At 47.7% G+C, this 20,298-nt stretch overlaps 1 protein-coding gene across 3 annotated transcripts; it reads right to left on the reverse strand.

Annotated features, from left to right (window-relative positions):
• Window positions 1-274: 274 nt before the first annotated feature.
• MICOS10 (mitochondrial contact site and cristae organizing system subunit 10) lies at window positions 275-18,034 on the reverse strand. Of its 3 annotated transcripts, none has more exons than XM_061602230.1 (4): window positions 17,892-18,029; window positions 4,714-4,761; window positions 3,285-3,394; window positions 275-531 (listed from the first exon to the last, which is right to left on the reverse strand). In XM_061602230.1, exons 1-4 carry the CDS (start codon window positions 17,956-17,958, stop codon window positions 523-525), a joined length of 234 nt encoding a protein of 77 aa, XP_061458214.1. In that variant the 5' UTR covers window positions 17,959-18,029; the 3' UTR covers window positions 275-522. The 3 variants fall into 3 exon arrangements, with proteins under 3 accessions (XP_061458214.1, XP_061458213.1, XP_061458215.1); XM_061602229.1 differs by having other exon boundaries at window positions 275-534; window positions 17,892-18,027; XM_061602231.1 differs by lacking the exon at window positions 4,714-4,761 and having other exon boundaries at window positions 275-534; window positions 17,892-18,034.
• Between the last annotated feature and the right edge of the window lie 2,264 nt (window positions 18,035-20,298).

Genomic DNA, 20,298 nt, shown 5'->3' on the forward strand with positions numbered 1-20,298 from the left:
AAGGATGTCTCCAGACCAAAGCTGAGATAAAAGGGGGTGATCTATGGGGTGGAAATGCTTTTCTTTTCTTTTTTTAAACACAAACTGTAAACTTCAGCGGCGCTCGGCTGCAAATAGGAGAAGAACAGAGGACAGCTGTCACTGGGTGGGGGGAAAAGCTTTCCAAGAGGAGCTTAGCCAGGTGGCTGCAGCTGGTAGTTCAAACAGAAACAGCTTCCCACACATTCCCTTTCACAAAAGACGACATACGAAGCAAGGGGAGGAGGATTAGGCATTTTTCTCTCTCTCTCTCATTTTTATTTTATTTCCCAGAACAGCACCTTCCCCACCATTTCCAGTAGATAGATATAAAAATGAAATTTGGTTTCAGGCATCAAACAGGTCACTGCATAAAAAAAAAAAAGGAGCGACAGGCAAGCATTTCTAAAGAGCGCCGTCTCATGGTCAGGATGCTTCAATCTTCCCGAGGGATAACCGAGGTGTCTCTACTCCTCTGCCACACAGGTGTCTGTCAGCTCCCTGTCATTGATCCTGCTGGAAGAAAAATGGCTTGCCGTTATACTCCGAGCCTTACAGCTGGGACGTCCGTTACTGCTACAGCACTTTCAGGAACAGGCATTCTAGGGAGCCGGCCTCCCCAACCGTGACAGCTCACTCAAGTTAGAATCTGCACTGCCTAGAGCAAGGTCAGGCACTGTGAGGCCCTCCAGATGTGGTTGGAGGTTAGCCACAACTGAAGGGTGCCACATTGGCTAAGCACGTAAGAGCCCGATGGATCCGGCCAGTGGCCCATCTCATCCAGCATCCTGTTCTCACAGTGGCCAACCAGAAGCCCCAATGGGAAGCCCCCAAGCAGGACCTGGGTGCAACAGCAGCTCACTCCCCACCAGAGATTCTCAGCATTCAGAGGCATACTGACTCCAACAGCGGAGAGAGAGCATAGCCATCCTGGCTAGTAGCCATTTATAGCCTTATCCACCACGAATGTGTCTAATCCTCTCTTAAAGCCATCCAAGAGCTATCTTTGTACGAGACGAAGCCCTCCTCTGTGACCACAGCTACTCCCGTCACCTAAGATCCCTTATATGAAGACTCCCTGGTCTGCAAGAACAAAATTACATAGCTGGAATGGATTTCTACATCTGGACAGTCTCTGCTTTTAAGAAATGTGCCGCTGTCTTACACAAAGACCGACTTGAAAGTTTGCAGAGTCTGGTGGTATTTCAGAAGCCAGGAGAGTGGGCAAATACAATTTTCATCCTTGCCCCCACCCTTCACGATTTGAGAATACAAAGTGTATATACGCATGTATTATTAACTCTCCCCCCCTCCCCAATTTTGGCCGGAGCTAGCAAAGGGAAGGAATTAATGGTGGTGGTGGGGGGAAGCATTATGTATACATAGTGGCCCCAATATTAAGCAGCAATGTTTGCAGAGACATGAGCTGCCGCACTAGGGGGCTTACTCAGTTCTGACACTTTTATTATTTGCTCCTCAATAAGAGGATTGTGTTTGTGTGTGTGTGGTGCACGGAGGGGAGGAAAGGACCTCCACACACGAATATAGTCTTTTATTAAGCTTTTACTGCTGTTTCGCAACACTTCAGGAAGAATGATGCAGCTTTGACGCGGACAGCCGAGTGGTCTGGAGGCTCCAGTTGTTCAGAGAACGACAAGACAAAAACCAGGGAGGCTGTTAAGACAGCTCCCCAACCAGCTCTCCTGCTCCTGTCTACGCCAGTCATCAAATTAATTAGTGCTGACTGTGTGCAAAGATCCAACCATTGAGGACCGAGTTGAGCAGCAGGCAGAAGGTCATTTATGATCGACTGGTGGATCTCTGAGTAATCTGTAGCTTTTGAGCACATGAAGTTATGTGCTGGCAGCAGTCTGCTCCCATCAACCATCTAACTGCTGCATTTTGCATCAGATGGAGCCTCTAGAGCAGCCTTTCCCAACCAGTGTGCCTCCAGATGTTGTTGGACCACAACTCCTATCTTCCTGACCATTGGCAATGCTGGCTGAGGCTGATGGGAGTTGTGGTCCAACAACATCTGGAGGCACACTGGTTGGGAAAGGCTGCTCTAGACCACACCCAAGGGTAAGCCTAAATGACTTTCCCGACAGATGAAATGAAGAAAGTGCACCAGGCAGCAATTAGGTGTGTGGAAGGGCTGGGAGCTCAGTCCAGCTTTGGGGCGGAACTCCAGTCCCTAGGCTCAGAACCTCCTCACAAGGCACCCTGGTTCTTCAATCCTAACAATACATCTTCTGCTCTGGGTGGTAGGTCTTGGGGCTCTAGTGAGAAACAAAACAAGTAGATCTGAGAAGCATGACGTCTGCCCACCTCCAAAGCGGAGGGAGGGAGAAGCTGCCGCAGTTGCAAGAGAAAAGTCAAGGGAGAGTCAGGTGGCAGGAGACCTGCAAACGAGGAGGCAGCTGCTTTGGCTCGAGGTCAGCTTGGCTGGCAAGCGGAGAGGATGTGGAGAGGGGAGCAAGAGGAAATGGGTTTGGTATATCAACAGGAGGAAAAAGCCACTCTTGGCCGAGTTGCGTTTTGAACCAAAAACTCTCACAGCCAAGCCCCAAAGCTGTCCTCGTTACATTTCCCAACGTTTATGAAAGGAGGCAGCACTTCAGAGCCCCTGGCTGAGGAAAAGCGGCTGAACTTGAACAAATCTCATTTAGGGCTCAATTGAGACAGGGTTTCCTGCCACACTGTGGGAAAATGGCTCAACCAGAAGCTCATCTACTTTAGTTTAGGGCTCAAATCAAGGCCCGGGTTTCCTCTCTCACTACAGGCGTGAAATTTCTCCCCAATTGCGCTCTCCCCAATGACTGCTGTTGCAAATGGTCACTGTGCCGACCCTGTGCTCATTTTAAGGTTTGCACAGAATTGTCAGAGACTTGCAGTCTCTTACATTTCATGGCCTTTTGGCTTCATTGTTTACATTCCCACCAACCCCCTCCCCAGGCTGCCAGGCGCAATCTCTGCCAATGCCAACGCTCTGCACATCTGACAAAGACAGCTCCAGTATGCGAGAGTGCATACTACGATAAATCCATAGATCTTTAAAAACAACAGTCGCACCTTTTTTGCAGACAGCAGCCTGCTAGGCCACAGGCCTAAAACTTCCAATCGCATTTATTGCTAAATGAAAAGAAATAAAATCTGGTGGGCTACCCCTCCTCAAAGGAGATTTGCTGCTGGGCTTTTAGGAATTCCTCCCCACCCTGGGCTAAGAACGTGTCACTAAGAGAGGCGTTCTCAGACACAGAACTCACCTTGACAAATCTCCCATGGAGAAGGTAGGGAGACTGGAAGTCGTGTTGACAATTTGAATACGCCATTCCTAATCCCATCCCCGATCCTAAAATGATGGGCCACGTCTTCCCTGAAACAAAGGGAGGTGGAAGAAGAAGAAGAAAATATAGAGAAGGTTACCAAGAAATGCATATCAAATCAAGTTCCAGATGATCAGTGACGCTCAACAAAGTTAGAATTAACTTCAGTGGGTCTACCCTGAATAGGGCTAGCGTGGGATGCAACCCTCTGGCCCTGCCCACCACAGGGTACCGCCCCCCTCACTGCTGAAGTCTGACAGGTGACACCCTGAAGGGAATGTGGCGAGCCCTGGCATAAAGAAATCCTCTTGCACCTTTTTGCCTTTCAAAGGGCTCATCCCCTCCCTCCTCCTGCTTGCAGATCCTAAAGCACACACCCCTGCCCTGTCCCACAAAATGTATGGTGGAGAAAAACCCGTTTCAGAAATGGGTCATGGTGCTAGGCTTGAAAAAAATCAGATGGGCTACAGTTGTGTTGTGTGTGTTTTTTGCAAACACAGAAGGAAGGTACTGTATAAATATATATTAAAAATGTTTATCGAGCTGTAAACTGTACTAGCGAGGGTGGCCTTTGGAAGCTCTCCTCCCGTGCACCTAAATCTCACCCTGCTGTCAACAAGCTGGCTTTTATTTAGAGAAAGCAAATACCACAGTAGGCTCTGGGGAGGATCTTTCTTGAGAAGAGACCAAGGAACTGGCCTTTAAAACTTAGGCCACAGGACACAAAAGGGTCGAATCCAACTCACTTTTGCTCAGAGTAGACCCACTGAAACCAAGGCAGTCTGCTTCACAGTGGGTCTACACTTAGCAGGACCAGCACTGGATTATAACCCAGTAATGTTATGAACCTATCATTAATCATTCCCAACCTTTGGCCCCCATGGGAGGTAAGACCCCCAACCACCCCCAGAGGGCCACCAGATTGTGGAGAAGGCTGATGTTGCCCAATATCAACTCTGATTGGCAGTAGCCCCTTTCAGGCAGGCAGAGGCCTTCCTTGCCTTCTGCTTCCTGAGACTTTTAGCTAGAGATGCTGGGGACTGAACCTGGGACCTCCTGTGTGCAAAGCAGCAGGTGTGCTATCCTCAAGCCAACCTTTGAGCTCTCCAGGTGTTGTTCAACTACAACTCCCATCAGCCCCAGCAAGCATGGTCAGGCATGATGGGAGTTGTAGTTTGGCAACATCCGGCTGGCAGCGGTAAAGGTTCACCACTCTTGCCCTAAGCTGTGGGTCTCCTGTCCATTGACCAGCAAAGGTCAAAGGGAGAAGAGGTGGCATAAGGTTCTGTTGAAACATATGCACAATGGATGTACGGAAGGCCCTACTTGGGGGGGGGGGGAACACACCAGAGAGCTAACCATCACCTACTTTTGAAGAAGATGACCGAAAAGACCACACCCAGGCCCAAACCAGCACCTGCGAGAGAAAGGAAAGAGTTAACAGAGCCCACCAGGTCCCCCTTCAAACGCCAGCAAGGGACCACTAACGTTTCTTTGTTACAGGGATGTGTGCTGAAGAAGAGCCTGGCTGCCAGATCAGGCCAGTGGCCAACCTAGTATCCTGTTCTCACAGTGGCCAACCAGAGGCCCATGATGGGAAGCCGGCAAGCAGAGCTGGAGGGCAACAGCAGCTCTCCTTATCCCTTAGTTGAAATCCCTGGGCGGCTTACAAAAGTGTCAGAACGCAGCATCTTCACTGCCTCGAGAACACCCTCGTTCTGTTTTTAAAAAATCTCTATAAAAAGAATTAAAGTATATGAAGGACACAGCAATATATAATTAGAGAGAAAGTGAAAACAGGCAGGCAGACGATTGCTTGGCTCTCTGAGGGCTCCAGTAAAGGGCTTATCAGCTTCCGCTGCCCGACTGTAGAGAGACAGTGCGGTGTAGTGGTTAGAGTGCCCGACTAGGACCTGGGAGAGACCAGGGTTCAAACTCCCCACCCAGGGGCTCCTTGGAGGAAAGGCAGGACAGAAATGTAATAAATAAATAAATACTGTAAATAAAAGATTGTCCTGACTGAAGATGCTGGGGACTGAACCGTAGACCTCCTGTCTGCAAAAAAGGATCTCTACCACTAAGCTACAGGACCTCACCAAGCTGGCTTATGCCACATCAGACCATTGGTCCAACTGGCCCAGAGTTTGCTCTGATTGCCAGTGATTTTGCTTAGCCCGTCTACGCAACAGTGGACCTTGTGACTAGAGATGTGAAGGCCTGGGGAAAAAACCAGAAAAATTGGGAAAAAAATTTTTTTTCATGGATTCAAAATTTCCGGAAATTTTACATCTCTACTTGTGACCTTCTTCAGACAGAGCGTTTGCTCCTCCCCTGAGCTATGGTTCCCACCAGTGAGCCCAGCGCCTGTCACTTGGGATTTAAACACCGGATAGCCCTTAAGGAATATTCTCAAGGCATTGGGGGCCCCTAAAATAGTCAGCTGATGGACAGGATAGCCCAGAAGGCCCATTTCCTCCAAGGCAAGTGGCCAGAGCCATCTCAAAGAGAACTTCTTCCCTTGAAGTCTCCCCTCCTCTTGACCCCGGGATGGAGGGGGGATCCAAAGGGGGTCTGGGGCTGTGAGGTCCTCCTCGCTTTTATTCCCTGTCCTGCTTGTTTTCTTTGTAAGTGAGACCTTTCATGTATTATTGTTATGAAGTTTAAGGGTGGCCTGGAGGTGCTGATCTTTAGTGGAAACAGCTGCTGCTGCTGTCTGCTGGTCAGCGGGGGGGGGGGAGGCTCTTGGAACATTGCCTTGCCCTCTTGAAAGGAAATTGAGCATGCGAGGCCCTGAAATGGTAAAAGCCACCGGGCACCGTGACAACTTTATTGCTCAGAAAAGCAAGGCGAGCGCTCTCTGTCCATGCTCTGGGGTGCTCTATCATGTTCCAAGGCTGAGCATCGGCACTGGGAAATCCCCCCCGGAGCAGAGTCCCTACGTCCATTTAAGTGTGACTCTGGGTCATGCTGTTCTCAGTGGCTAGCCCACAAGCAGGACCTCAGAGCAACAGTAGCCCGCTCCCAAGCTGGTTGCCTCAAGGTCTGTTCTTGTCCACACTGTTTTTAAAAAGAGAGGTGGAATTGATCAAAAGTCTTCCACTGAGTCTTCAGAATCGGTTCTGCCTCAAGATCTACTGAAAACATACGCAAAACAAGTACAGATAATAAGTTTCCACCTTCAGATTCCTTGCAGAGATTAATTTTACGTCACCATCTGTGCCCATGGAGTCTTACAAAGTCCCTATCCTCAAGGGAGGAGATGGGAGACTTTACCAAGAACTGTATGAAATTATGGGTGACAGGTCACACCCCTTTGATATTTCAGGACTTGTTTAGAAAATAGGGTCTTTTTACAGGAATGCACAGCTTTTGTGGCTGTGGTTTTGCATATCCAATCGAGAGACTCTCAGTCTGGGGTTAAATTTACAGCAGCTGACATACCTATCAGAAAAAGTGGGGGAAAGCTGTGGGAAAGAAAATTCCAGAAGATGAATGGCAATGGATTTGGGAGAAGATGCACTACACACTTATGCAACGCATGGATTTTACAGAACATTTTCCATGTGATTTTCCTGAGATGGTATCTTACGCTGCTTAGGTTAAGCCAAGTTCATTATTTATCTTGGCAATGTGGCACACGGTAAGCAGAGCTAAAAATCATATTTAGAGAATATGTCCCGAGACTGTAAGACACTGGAAGGTGATTTTGGCCAAACAGGAGAAAGTTGACAGGATGCAATCTACCATTAGACCCTTCAGTGATATTAGTCTGTTTGGTAAAATCTATTGAAGGGAAGAGCAGCTGGTATAGCACAGTGGGGAGGAGAGCCTGGCTGGGAGTCCAGAGTCTGTGAGTTCAAATCCCCGCTCGTGTCTCCTGGGCATCAAGGGCCAGCTAAAGATCACCCCACAGGGAGTGGCTCAGGGGTGACGTGCCCTACCACCTGTGCAGCCGTGGGCAAGCTGCATAGTCCCAAGGAGCCCAGTTGCCTCCCAGCTGGCAGTTGCGGACAAGGAAGGGGCTGGCTTGTGCAGCTGTGGCAAGCTGAGCAGGCCCTGGCCAGCTGGGGAGGACTAGCCTCAGAGGGAGGCGATGGTAAACCCCTCTGAAGACCGCTTACCATGAAAACCCTATTCATAGGGTAGCCATAAGTCGGGATCGACTTGAAGGCAGTCCATTTCCATTTCATCCAAGGGATTATTCTGTTCCAAATAGAGGCAGGAAGAAGGGAATCTGTGTGGCCCTCAGGATCTCACTGGACTCCCATCATTATTCCCAACGATGGGCAATGCTGGCTGACAGGTGGAGCCCATTCACACCTGGATGGCCACAGGACCCTCTTCCCCCATCCCTGCTCTCAAGCAGACTGGCTTTCTGCCATCCTCCTTTAACAGGAATGCTGTTTTGCTCACAATAACTAACAACACTATTGATGGAATATAGGAATCCGCCTTATATGGAGTCCACTGGAGCTCCGTACTAAATGCACCGGCAGAGGCTCTCCAGAGTTTCCGGCAGGGGCTCTCTCCCCGCCCTACCTGGAGGTGTTGCTGGGGATTCAACCTGGGCCCTTCTGCATGCAAAGCAGATGCTGTATCACCGAGTTACAGTCGTTCCTGCTTACTTGGATGCCTGTCCAACTATGGCCAGCAGGGCTTATTCCTAGGTGAGCATGTCTAGGATTGAGGTCTAAGGCTGCCTCGTCAGTGGTGGGCTTACACTCGACCGCCCACTCATCATTCTGCTTTACCAGTTGTTCAGTGATGCTTCCTCAGTGTTACCACATTACTGCTGTCCTCAGGGGGACTCTTACGTTACAGCACAACAAAATCAGGACCCCAAAAGCCTGGAACATTTGTGATATTAAAAGTTACAGGAGTTCAGCAGGAGGTTCCGGGATGCGCACCGACTGGGAACGAAGCAGTGCGTCTGTGCTTGCAAAAGTTTCGGGGCAGACAGTAGGGAAAGTGGGATTGTGTGTAACTGCCCCGATACCATCACGAGCACAAATCGTCATGAACACACAATAAAAAGGGTGTCCGGAGGGGCTCTAGAGTTTGTAGTCAAGCAGGCATCAAGTCCTGAACGACAATTAGCAAATAATCAATGTCTTCACTTAGCACCCCCCTTTTCCTGGCACAGCTTCCCTGTGAAACAGCTGGCGGGGGGAGAGAGTGTTTATGCTATTAAACACAAATTACCATCTGCAAGGATCCATCAAACGCTCAAACTGTTTGGCCCCTTGACCTGAGACTCAAACAACTCATTCCCTCACTACGTGCGGCTGTACTGTACTGCCCCCTCTTTTCCCTTGAGTTTGACTGCTGGAATTCAAACCGTCCGGTGAAAATAATTATTTCAACACGGAGGACCGGCGGGGGGGGAGAGAGATGGGCATTTGCTCAAACTGTCCAGCTTAGCAAGTCATGCCGCGGCCTGGTTTTATACTTCCTGCCCAAGGGCTGCTTCTCCCTCTGAGCCAATCCAAACAAGTTAGCTAATCAATGAGAAATGATTTACAAGGGAGATGGACCATGCATCACGCTAATGCCGACCTTAAAACGGTTGCTTCTGTTAACACATTTTCCATCTTGCACCGATTCAGGCATGGAAGAGATTTGGCTTAACCTATGCAGAGCAAGATAGCATCTAAATACAATCCCTGACCATTGGCTGTGTTTGGTGGAGCACGATGGTTGCAGCCATCATGCAAAACATGATGGAGGATAAGGCTATCAATGGTTACTAGCCACAATGGCTACGCTCTGCCTCCATGGTTGGATGCACCATGCTTCTGAATACCACTTGCTGGGAACTGGAGGGGGAGAGTGCTCTTGCCCTTGGGTCTTGCTTATGGGCTTCTCTTTGGGGGCATCTGCTTGGCTACTGTGAGAACAGGATGCTGGACTAGATAGGCCACCTTTGGCTTGATCCAGCTTCAGGTGTCTTCTTATGCTCTTAGCTAGGAGGGTATGAGGTTGGTGAAGATAGATGTCATGTGCCAATGGACATAACGGAGGGCATCATCAGTCATTATCCTCAAGTAGAAAATATGATAAATTGTTTTTTCTCTCCTTGCCTTGTCTGCCTACCCATCCATCTTCCAGCCCAGGTTGAAATAATCTCTCTCCAGGCTAGTTTTGGCCTGCAATTCCACACACACCCAACCACACTCAAAACACAATCAGGAATTAAGCAACTACAAAGATGCTTTCAACCTGCCAGATTTAGGAAACAGTTACTGTGGATAGTTTTCATCCAACTAGGAAGCTGTCGTGGTTCTGCGGTCGTCTCCTTGGCGTCGCCAAGAAAGCAACAGGGAGCGTAAGCCAATCTTTCTTGGGAAGTAAACCAAAGCATGTGTGTGTGCGTTTCAAGCCCACTGGGGAGATTCTCCTACACAAGCCCTGCTGGATCAAATGGGTCTCATGCAAGAGATGTCGCTGAGGGGTAAAACAGCATGCTGTTTGTGAATTTGGCTAGGTACAGTCCCCTACAAAGAGACAGGCTAACTAGCCAGGCCGGCTGATGGTTTTTGCCGATTTGGGGCCTTGCATGCTCCATTTCCTTTTAAGAGGGCCCCCCAGCTGTTTCCACTAAAGACCGGCACCTCCAGGCCAGCCTTCAACTTCATAGCAATAAAACATGAAAGGTCTCACTTACAAGGAAAACAAGCAAGACAGGGAATAAAAGTGAGGAGGACATCGCAGCTCCGGACCCCTTTGGCATCCCTCTCCATCCCAGGCTGAAGAGGAGGGGAGATCTCAAGGGAAGCGGTTTTCCTCTTTGAGATGGCTCTGGCCGCTTGGCTTGGAGGAAAATGGGCCATCTGGGCAACCCTGTCCATCAGCAGGCTGCTGTGTGAGCATCCAACCAGACCATTTTAGGCTACCATCAGTGCCTTGAGAACGTTCCTACAGGAAACGCACAAGCCTTATTCTCCAGCCAGCATGGGCAGAGACTCTCAGACCAGATTCTGAAATAAGTTAAGCAAGACCCTAACCTCATCCCTCCTTCCTTGGGGAGGCAGGGGCTGTGCATGTCCTCCCCACTTTGAATACCACAGAGGAATCTCTCCCCTCCCATTTTACCCTGTTGAACCTCCTGTTAATATTGCACATGGAGCAATGACCCTGAGAGGCGAACTGCACACAAAGTTCTTCCCAACCCAAAGGCGTGTCATAGACCAGTCTTTGCCCTATACAAAGACATTTCATAAAATTGGGGTGTTTTTTTTTTAAAGTCTTGTTGCCAAGCTGCCCCCTTTTCTTTCACCGCATCAATGAACAGAGAAGACCCGTTTCCAAGAGCTGTGGCAATCCTGCCCATTGCCAGGATGACTTCCGATCTTGCCACGTGTCAAGTTGGTGCAAGTAATTAAGCCACATTCTTTTCAGGCAAGCATCAGTCAAATGGACATATCTTCGGGCCATGCGTTAATATACTGCACAAGAGGCACTGATGGCCCCCAATTTGGAGGGCTTTAAAAGAGGAACGGACACATTCATGGAGGATAAGGCTATGGGTGGCTACTAGACTTGATGGCTATGATCTTGGCTCCACGGTCCCATGCTTCTGAATACCAGCTGCTGGAAAGCGCAGGACAGTGCTTTTGCGCTTAGGGCCTGCTTGAGGGTTTCCCAAAGGCATCTGGTTGGCTACTGTGCTGGACTAGATGGGCCTCCTTCGGCTTGATGCAGCAGCCAGGCTCTTCTTATGTTCTTATCCTTCACCTCCTAACAGGGGTGTACCTGTTCAGGGTTCCAGCCAGCCAGTCATGCCCCCTTCCACTATACTCCCTCTCTGCATATTTATTTTCCTTTTACAATTCTGTTCAGCCCCCCCCCAAATCATATTAGGGCTGGCTGTTAGAGCAAGCTTTATTCCATACAGTTCTGTATGCCTTGACATGAATTTGGTCTTCCGAATCAGCCGAGTTTGGGGGACAGAGCGTTTGCATCCAATGCTAGTCCTGCTCAGAGCAGACCCACTGAAACAGATGGACATGACCGTTCCTTTGAGTAGGATTTAGGTGGAGACAACCCAAAAGGGCTATTTGGAAGCCTAATCCTAAGCTCCTTCTTGAGTTGCCACACATCTTCCAGTGCAGAGCATTCTGGAGAACTGTGCCCACTACTGTCACAAAAAAAGGGCTGGTTTCTTGAGCAGTGTGTGCCTGGCTTGAGACGACCCACTGATTCAAATCTTCCCCTCCACACCCTGCCCCCCCAGCTAATTATCATTACTACTAAATCAGTTGGATGTAGCTGAATGTTCTAACTAAATTAGAACATTCAGCTACATCCTACAAACGTACCATGGAATTTGGGCCTGGGAATCAAAGCAATACAGAAATACAGGCAGCTCTCTGTTTTCCCAGACTTCAAAGCCACCCGCAGTATCATTTCACATCCCACAGAATCGGTCCTCAAAGCATCCCTTCTCCTCAGGCATCAGACCCCCACAGCTGCAGCTGTGGGAAAGCGGGAGACAGACAGCATCCCCGCTTATTGCCTCTGCTTAGACCCTTCAGCTCATTCAGAATAAGATATTTCCCAAATCCTTACCTACAACTTGACAAGGAAGAAAAGAGGAACCGATTTGCTCTCAAAGTCAGATAGACTTGAAGACTTACTGAGAATTGGGCTAGGCACAGAACTCCACCCCCCACCTCTGGAATGTCCTGAATGGGAAAAAAAATCTCACAGTTTGAAGCCATGGCATTATTAGATACCAAGACCTTAGACAAGCTTCTGGCCTAGAAAAGCATTGCATGGAAGGGCAGATGCAAAAATATATATTAGTGAGTGAATAGTGGGAATATATTTTTGCTGGGAATCACAAGTGGGGAGAATTGTTGTTGCGCTCAAGTCCTGCTTGGGAGCTTCCCATTGGGGCAGCTGGTTGGCCGCTGGGAGAACAGGATGCTGGGTTAGATGCCCCCCCTCCTTTGGACTGATCCAACTTCAGAGATCCTATGATATTAACAGCACCTTTGAGAACTTAAGATGTCTCAAATTTCGAAAGCTAGTGTATATTGTAAGCAGCTTTAGGGACAATTGTGGGAAAAGTGACATACAAATTTGCAAACGGCCACTGGTTCTGTTTTATTCCTGCACGGCTTGTTTTCATAAGCTATTTTGCAAACTGTGTTTGTTTTTTAAAAAACAGAAAAAGAGTATATACATTTCTTGAGGGGGGAAAAGTAGAACTTTAGTCTGGATTAAAAGGAGGCCTTTGACATCAGGTTTCATCAGAAGCGTGATGCCTTTCCATCTTAAGGGCTGATCAGGTCCACGCAAGTTTAGATTCCACAAAAGCAAACCATGCAGCGTTCCCAGACCATTATGCAGGCTGTGGTGGGTTTGGAACGCAACTTGTCAACTAGATAATGCTAATTTATGCTTACCTTTGCAACTGCAACCCTGGCTCTGTGCATGCATGTTATTAATTTCTGATATATGTGAAATAAATACGGCTGCTCCGTCTTGTATTCCGTGCCAAGTGCCCATGCCTAAACACGACACTGGCCCAATTCAAGCAGGCGATGAGAAACTCCCGCTGGGAACCTCTGGCAGGCCACAGGTTGGGAAATACTGGCTTGCACAATATGGAAGTTGATCGTTACAGCCAGGCATGCATTAAGTTCAGTGAGAGCTGGGGCCATGCTCAGCCGCAAGGATTCAAAGGCTGCTCTGGAACAGGTTACATGGCACCCTGCGGATCTAAGGCCTTCCCCTTGCTTATGAGCACAGGTAGGTTCTATGCCAGGTAAGACTACTGATTCATCTAGTCCAGGTGCGGGGAACCTTTGGCCCTCCAGATAATTAATTAATCAATGTCCTGCCTTTCCTCCCAAAGCAGCTCAGGGCAGCAAACTTCAAACAAGAAAAGGAAAAGCATCCTAAAAACGGTTAAGAACATTCCAAAACACAATTACAATTACAAACATTGCTGAACACAGTTAAAAACATTATTTCATCAGTGATCTTCGGGTTGCCAAGACCAGTCCACTTCAGCCATCAAATGCTGAACTACAGCTCCCATGAGCCCCACCAAGCAACGGTCGGGGATGATGGAAATTGTAGTTCAGCAACATCTGTAGGGCCAAAGCTTCCCCACACCTGATCTAGACCAGCAATGTCTACAAATAGCAGTGGCTGCCCAGGGTCCCACATACAGCATGAAAGAGGGGCTGTATGGGACAAATGAGGGCTCAAGGCAAAGGATACTTCAGCCATTTCTTGGCCAGAAGCCAGCTCAATCAGGCCTTATGTTCTTATAGACCAGGGATGGAAATGGCCCTCCAGATGTTATTCAGACTCCAATTCCAATCAGCCCCGGCCAGCATGGACAGGAATGAAGGGAGTTGGCGTGCCACATGCTTCCCATCCTTGCGGAACACTGAAGGCCTGATGTAAACCATTCTCCCCACCCAAGCTCTTTGAAGAAGAACAGGGATGAGATTCACTTCCCTGGTGGAGCATCCACTTTGCACATGGAAGGTCCTAGGTTCAAACCCTGTCACCTCCAGGTAGGGCATAGAGAGACCCCTGCCTGAAACCCTGGACAGCCACTATATCGAGCTAGGTAGACCAAGATGCTGACTCAGTGTAAGGTAGCTTCCTATGTCCTAAGGGAAGGGCCACAGCATCCACTTTTATTTATGTTATTTATTTATTATTTGATTTATATCCCACCCTTCCTCCCAGCAGGAGCCCAGGTGGCAAACGAGAGCACTAAAAACACTATAAAGCATCGTAAAAACAGACTTTAAAATACATTAAAAACAAAAACAACTTTAGAAACATTTTTTAAAAAAGCTCTGAAGACATCTTAAAAAAAAGGTTAAAAAAATTGGGTTTGTTTTTTAAAAAAAAAGGTTTAAAAACCTTTTAATTCCAACACAGACACAGACTGGGATAAAGGTCTTAACTTAAAAAGCTTGTTGAAATAGGAAGGTCTTCAATAGGCGCTGAAAAGATAACAGAGATGGCGCCTGTCTAATATTTAATTTATTAATATTAATATTTATTTGCATCTCAGGTGCAATCCCTGCATCTTCAGCTAGGTCTGGGAAGGTCCCTGCTGGAAACTCTGGTGAGCCACTGCCAGTGAGAGTAAATAATACTGAGTCAGGCCAGCAGTCCGACTCTGTAAAAGGCAGCATCCTATGTTCATATGGATGGTCAATGCCTGCACACCCTCTTTGTGGGCTTCTTGGAGACATCAAGGAGGGCACTGTTACAAAAAAGGATGCTGGACCAGAGTTGGGCCCTCTTTGGTATGATCCAGCAGGACTCCGCTTATGTTGTTTACGAACTAGAAGCCTTCTTATCAGATCCATAATTCCACTTACAAAGCATGAACCACCTGCTCATTTAAGATCAAATTAACACCTGCCAAGAAGAAGCCAGAGGGAAAAAAAACTGCAACAGCAAGCACAAAATCTGATATTAACTCATTTGCAATTCAAACTGAATCATTGTTAGCTTTTTCCCCTCTCTGAACCACCCCACTGCATGTAAACAAGTTTTATAACATGAAACTTAAAAGAATTTTCTCTCTGTATGGGAATGGGGGAGTTGGCTGCAGACAGAAACCTCTCAACCACAGCCAACTCCAGGTGCAATATTGCAGGGAACATCTTGTGCAACTCTCATTTCAAAGGGGTTTGTGCGCAACTGCCTAGGAGTTCATAGGAGGTGGCAGCCTATGAGCAACTGAGCATCAAGATATGTTGTGAGTGAGACCATTCTCCTATCTTGGTGAAGGAACAGAGTGAGTGAGGTTTTTATTACAATTATTTATATTTATTAGTTGCTTTTCTCAGGAAAGTGAACTCAAAGCAACTAAGGATTGGGGTTGGCGTCTTATGTTTTACTTGAGGCCTCCGACACAGATTGGCTGAGCTAGTGTGATGACATGGAACATTCACAAACATTCTAAGAGCTCAGGGAACAAAGCTGTCAAGATAATACTTGCGGTCCAGTTTCTTGGAGGGAAAGAGAAAGCTTTTGGTCTGGCCGGGATTAAGGACACTCAGACCCTAGGAGCAGGAGGACCTTTGCAGGGCAGGCCAAGGACTAGGAAGAGATCCATGGAGGTAAACAAGCTAAGGGGAGAGGGAGCCCTGAGCCAAGATGGAGGTGGTGGGAACCTGAGGAAGGAAGGTGCTGGCAGGGAATCAATTTCACACATTAAGTTGAACTAATTCTTTGGCTGTATTAAGCTAGTATTTAAATTCAGCTGTTCCCTGCTACCACTTCCTTGTGCCTCAACAGCACACAGTTCTTCGTAGCTCAAGACCCCGTGTAGGTTTCCACCCCTTCGCCCTCTCTTTAGGTCCCTGTTTTGTCAGCCATATCAACATATGAAGAGCGTGGCTACTGGATCAGGCCAATGGCCCATCTAGTCCAGCATCCTGTTCTCACAATAGCCAACCAGATGCCTGTAGGAACCCTGCAAGCAGGACCTGAACACAACTGCCTTCTCTGTTCCCTGCTTCAAGGTCGGTTAGGTTGAATGTGACCCACTCAAGGCTGAACTTCATAGCCGAGTGGGGATTTGAACCCAAGTCTTCCCAGTCAAAATCCAAACACACTTACTGTCTCCTGCACCAACATGGAACTCAGTTAAGCAAGGTTCTCTCCACACCACACCTCACAAGAAACTTACTATCTCACCACAAACTTAGTCTCCTCCCAAAACATACACACTGAATGAAGTCACACTCACCATTCTATCTACCTTTTTGTTTGACCAAAATGTTTGTTTAACAAGTTCAGGTCAGGCAGAAGCTCAACAGGAAAATTTGCACCCCAGGATGTACATACACTCACCAGATCAAATCTCACACCCATCATGAACTTGTTATGGTGCTAGTAGGCAAGCCACTACCCCACTAGCCACGAAATCTGCAATACTGGAATAACACTTGCCTACCTCACAGGGTTGTTGTAAGCAATACAACACTTAAACACTATAATGATGATGACTGCTAGGTAACAAAATGATTGTCACAGGGACAGGGAGTGCATCTCCCTCATACATTGAAAAGAGCCGGTCAGTTACATAGTCATACAGTGTATCCCCTTCAGACCTCCCTCAATGACAACTTGGCTGTTCAGTGTCAAAGGATTGGTTCAGTCCTATAGGAAAATCATGGGCACCCCAGGGGTTGGAACTGAACCTGCCCACTGATGGCTCATGGACCACAGTTTGGGAAGCCAGTTATAGAGATGATATATGCCTGTTATTTCACTATTAAACATTTGATGCTGGTTTGCATCAGACACACCATTGGTCCATTCAGCTCAGACCTTCCTTGTCTTATAAGTAGCAGAGCCTCAGAAACCTGTCCCAGACTCGCTTACCAAAGATCCTTTTATGTGGATATGCTGGGGATTGAACATGTGACCTCTGCATGCAAACAGATGCTCAAGCCAATGAACAACCCAGTCTTGTGCACACACCCTGACAGCAAAGTTTGCTACTGCTAAACAAGACAACCCTTTTCAGTGTGTTTTTAGACATTTAACTGCAATGAAAGCTGTTCAGCAAATAACACAAAATGACATGCTACTTCACAGCTATTTAATTTCTAACTGCGCAGGAACCAATAAATTTTGGATCTAACCTTGAGCTACTGCCTCCAGTGACTGGCTATTTGCAGGCTAGTGCTGTACTGCGTGCAAGGTTCAGTTCCACACTACTCCACACTTCCCAGAGAAAAACAGGACACACCTCTATAGGCCTGCATAAGGCAGTTACAATACTGGCAAGTTTTATTTCCTGTGCCTCTGTAAACTGTCACTCCTTAAGACACTGATATAACAGAACTGAGGGGCTGCAGCTTCTGAAGACTGGCTTTTGAAAAGAAGGTTGCAATTTGTTAGTGGGCTTCAAAATTGCTTTTGAAGAGTGTGTTGTAGTTTTGTTTACAGTTGCTTTTGAAAAGTAGGTTTGCCATTTCTGGGTGGGTTATGCCTATTTATTTATCTATGCCTCTTTTCAAAAATGGGTTGCAATTTGTGGGTGGGCTTCAAAGCTGCTTTTGAAGAGTGAGCTGTAAGATTTCCCACCCCATCCCCCCAAATGCATTTGAAAGGTAGGTCTCCAATTTTCAGGGGGTGAGTTAAGCCACTTTATTTATTTTGAAAAAGAGGTTGCAGCTTGTAAGAATTCGGTTTTGAAAAGTGGCTTTTTGGGGGTTGGTGGGTTGCAACTTTTTTTCAAATTGCTTTTGGAAAATGCATATGCGGGCACGTGCGCCTGAATAAAGTTATTATTGCAGCAATATTATGTTACCACCGAGCCTGGCTCCGACCCTCTTCGGGAACAGTTGTGGCATGCACAGGGCTTGTTGCAAGGCTCAAACCAGGGAGACTCCCGAGTTGCCATCAGAGCCCACAACCAAGGGCTGCCCCCTCAACCAAGGGCTGCCCCCTCAACCAAGGGCTGCCCCCTCCTTATCCCAGGGCTCCCGCACTCCTAGATCCAGGCCCCCTGCCCTGTTTCCAGCAACTCCCGTCATTCCCCCTTACCCAGCTTGACAGCAGAGTCAGCTAAGCACCGGTCCCACTTCCTTCCCAAATCACCCTCCGACGCCATCTTAGCCAACACCTCCGGCTCCCTCCGCGAGCTGCCACTCAATCTTCATACCCGCCCCGATATGCACAAGTGTCGCGAGAGGTGCCGCCGTCTTAGCTTTCACCAGGCGGCTCTCGCGAGAGTTAAAGGGGCAGAAAGAAGGGGAAAAAAGAGATTTCCGCTTCCGCGCCCTCTCCTTCTACTTCCCCGCCTCGCTGGCCTGGCTCCCGTTGCCAAGGGTAACCAGGAGTAACCTCAGCAACCTGGCCGAAAGGCTTGACCTTGGGGCAGCGGCTGGCTAGGCCCAAAAGGGAAAGCCTAGAAGGGTGAATGAGCAGTTATGCCTCATCCCAATCCGCAAGCATCCTCCTTTCCAAGCCAGCACACCTTAATTTTATTGTGTTGTAGTTATAGTACTTATAAACCTCCTTTCCAATAACAGTAATTTTTAAAAATATTAACCTACAGCATCGTGGTGGTTATGAGTACTACCGGACAATGATGCAGGGTTGCTCGGGATTCGTCTTTCGTACATGAAGCTCCCTGGATGATGTGATTTAATTTGAGCCCGGAAACTAATTGGTAGCCACTGCAGTTGCACCAGAATTGATGTTATGTGCTCGGACTGTCTTGCCCCGGTGAGCAGGATTCTTATGCTGCATGAGTCACCAAATGTGCATAAGGGACAAGACCTTCAGGTGTTCGGAGAGAGTAGATTTGGCAGAGCCCTCAAGAGAGGGTTCAGTGAAGAGTGAGGGCATCTGTGTTTGCACATATCATGCAGCGGCCTGGTTTGCACGTTACGCTATGCTGAACGATATCGATTCGGGAATCTCCGCTCCAGTCACTCCATCAGGGAAGTGAATTAAATCAGTTCGCTTTTCCAACACATCTTGGTGAAACTTGGAGGAATGTCTTGTGTGAATGATGCGGCCAAGACAGGGAGGACTGAGGGCCAGGAAGATACGAATCCCTCCAATATGGGAAGTGAGAAGAAAACGTAACTCTGAGAAAGTGCAAAGTGCCTTTTCCTCACCACTGGGTAGCTACAACCAGTCCTGCCACATCCAGTATGAGGTGGAAAGAGTTCAGCAAGGACCTCAATCATCCTTCTTAAAAATGATGGGAAAACCGTAGCTCAGTGGTAGAGCGCATACATTGCACACAGAAACTCTCAGGTACGGTCCCCGGCATCTCCAGGTAGGACAGAGAAAACTCTTGTCTGAAATCCCGAAAAGCTGCTGCCAGTTGGAGTAGAGACAATACAGTTGGAGTAGAGAAAATAGGTGGAACAGTGATCTGACTATAAGGCAACTTCTGACATTCCTGAATCTTAAGGGAAGGATTACAGCTCAGTAGCAGAGCATCTGCTTTGCATGCAGAAGGTCTCAGGTTCATGACTGCATGGGAGTAAATCCCATTGAACTCAATAAGCATGCAAATAATCAGACCTGCCTTTCCCTTCCTTCCCCTCTCCTCTCCCTTCCACCTCTTGCCCACTCTAGCCCTCCCTCACTCTCTCTGTCAGTTTTACATAAGCTAAGCATGATTGCATGGGAGTAAATCCCATTCACAGAAACGGAAGCAAAAGAAAATGATTTACTAGGAAACTTCACGAAAATTGCAAAGTAAATCAAACATATTTAAAGTGACTATCTGAACGATATCAACTGTCTTAATATTGTTGCTTCCTCCCTGCTAAAACAGGATCAGCACAGTACATGTCTTGTTGCTGTTATTTGGGCTGATTGCAAGTGTTGCCACCACTCACTATAGGCTCAGAGGCACATGTTACCAAATTCTTCCAAGCTACACAGGAAGTGGATTGGACTATGAAAGACCAACCCAAATGGTGTTTGCATTTTTACAAATTTGCAGGGCAGCAGTACAATATCTCAGCGAGGTCAGGTCTCCTGCTTCCCTGGTGCATTCACTAGAGCTGCCCAATTTCCCTGCTTTTTAAAGTTTGATAGAAATCTGTTGGCTATAGGTACGTTCTTAAACCGCAAGGTTTTTTGCCTAAGTCAGTTGGCAACCCTATGGCAGCCTCATTGCCTTAGGTCCACGTCAGCTCATTCTTGAATATGGATTGTATTATCCTGAAGAACTTCTATCCTCCCCCCTGCTGTCTCTGACAGTCATGCATTAAAATCCCCAGGGTGCAAAATTCTCTTTGAGAGGTATGGAAAATATCCCATCTAATTGTTTCCAAAGTTCGACTTTGTGTGTGTGTGAATTCAGTCTGCTTTTTTTAAATCCAGGAGTTGCCAGGCTATCAAAGAGCGGTCTGGAAGACGTTTTCCATTAACAACCCCGGAATCCATTTCCCACCTCCTGGGAGAAAAAGTTGACGGAGGAGCA

The sequence above is a fragment of the Rhineura floridana genome, chromosome 18 (genome assembly GCF_030035675.1).
Source record: "Rhineura floridana isolate rRhiFlo1 chromosome 18, rRhiFlo1.hap2, whole genome shotgun sequence".
Taxonomy (NCBI): domain Eukaryota; kingdom Metazoa; phylum Chordata; class Lepidosauria; order Squamata; family Rhineuridae; genus Rhineura; species Rhineura floridana.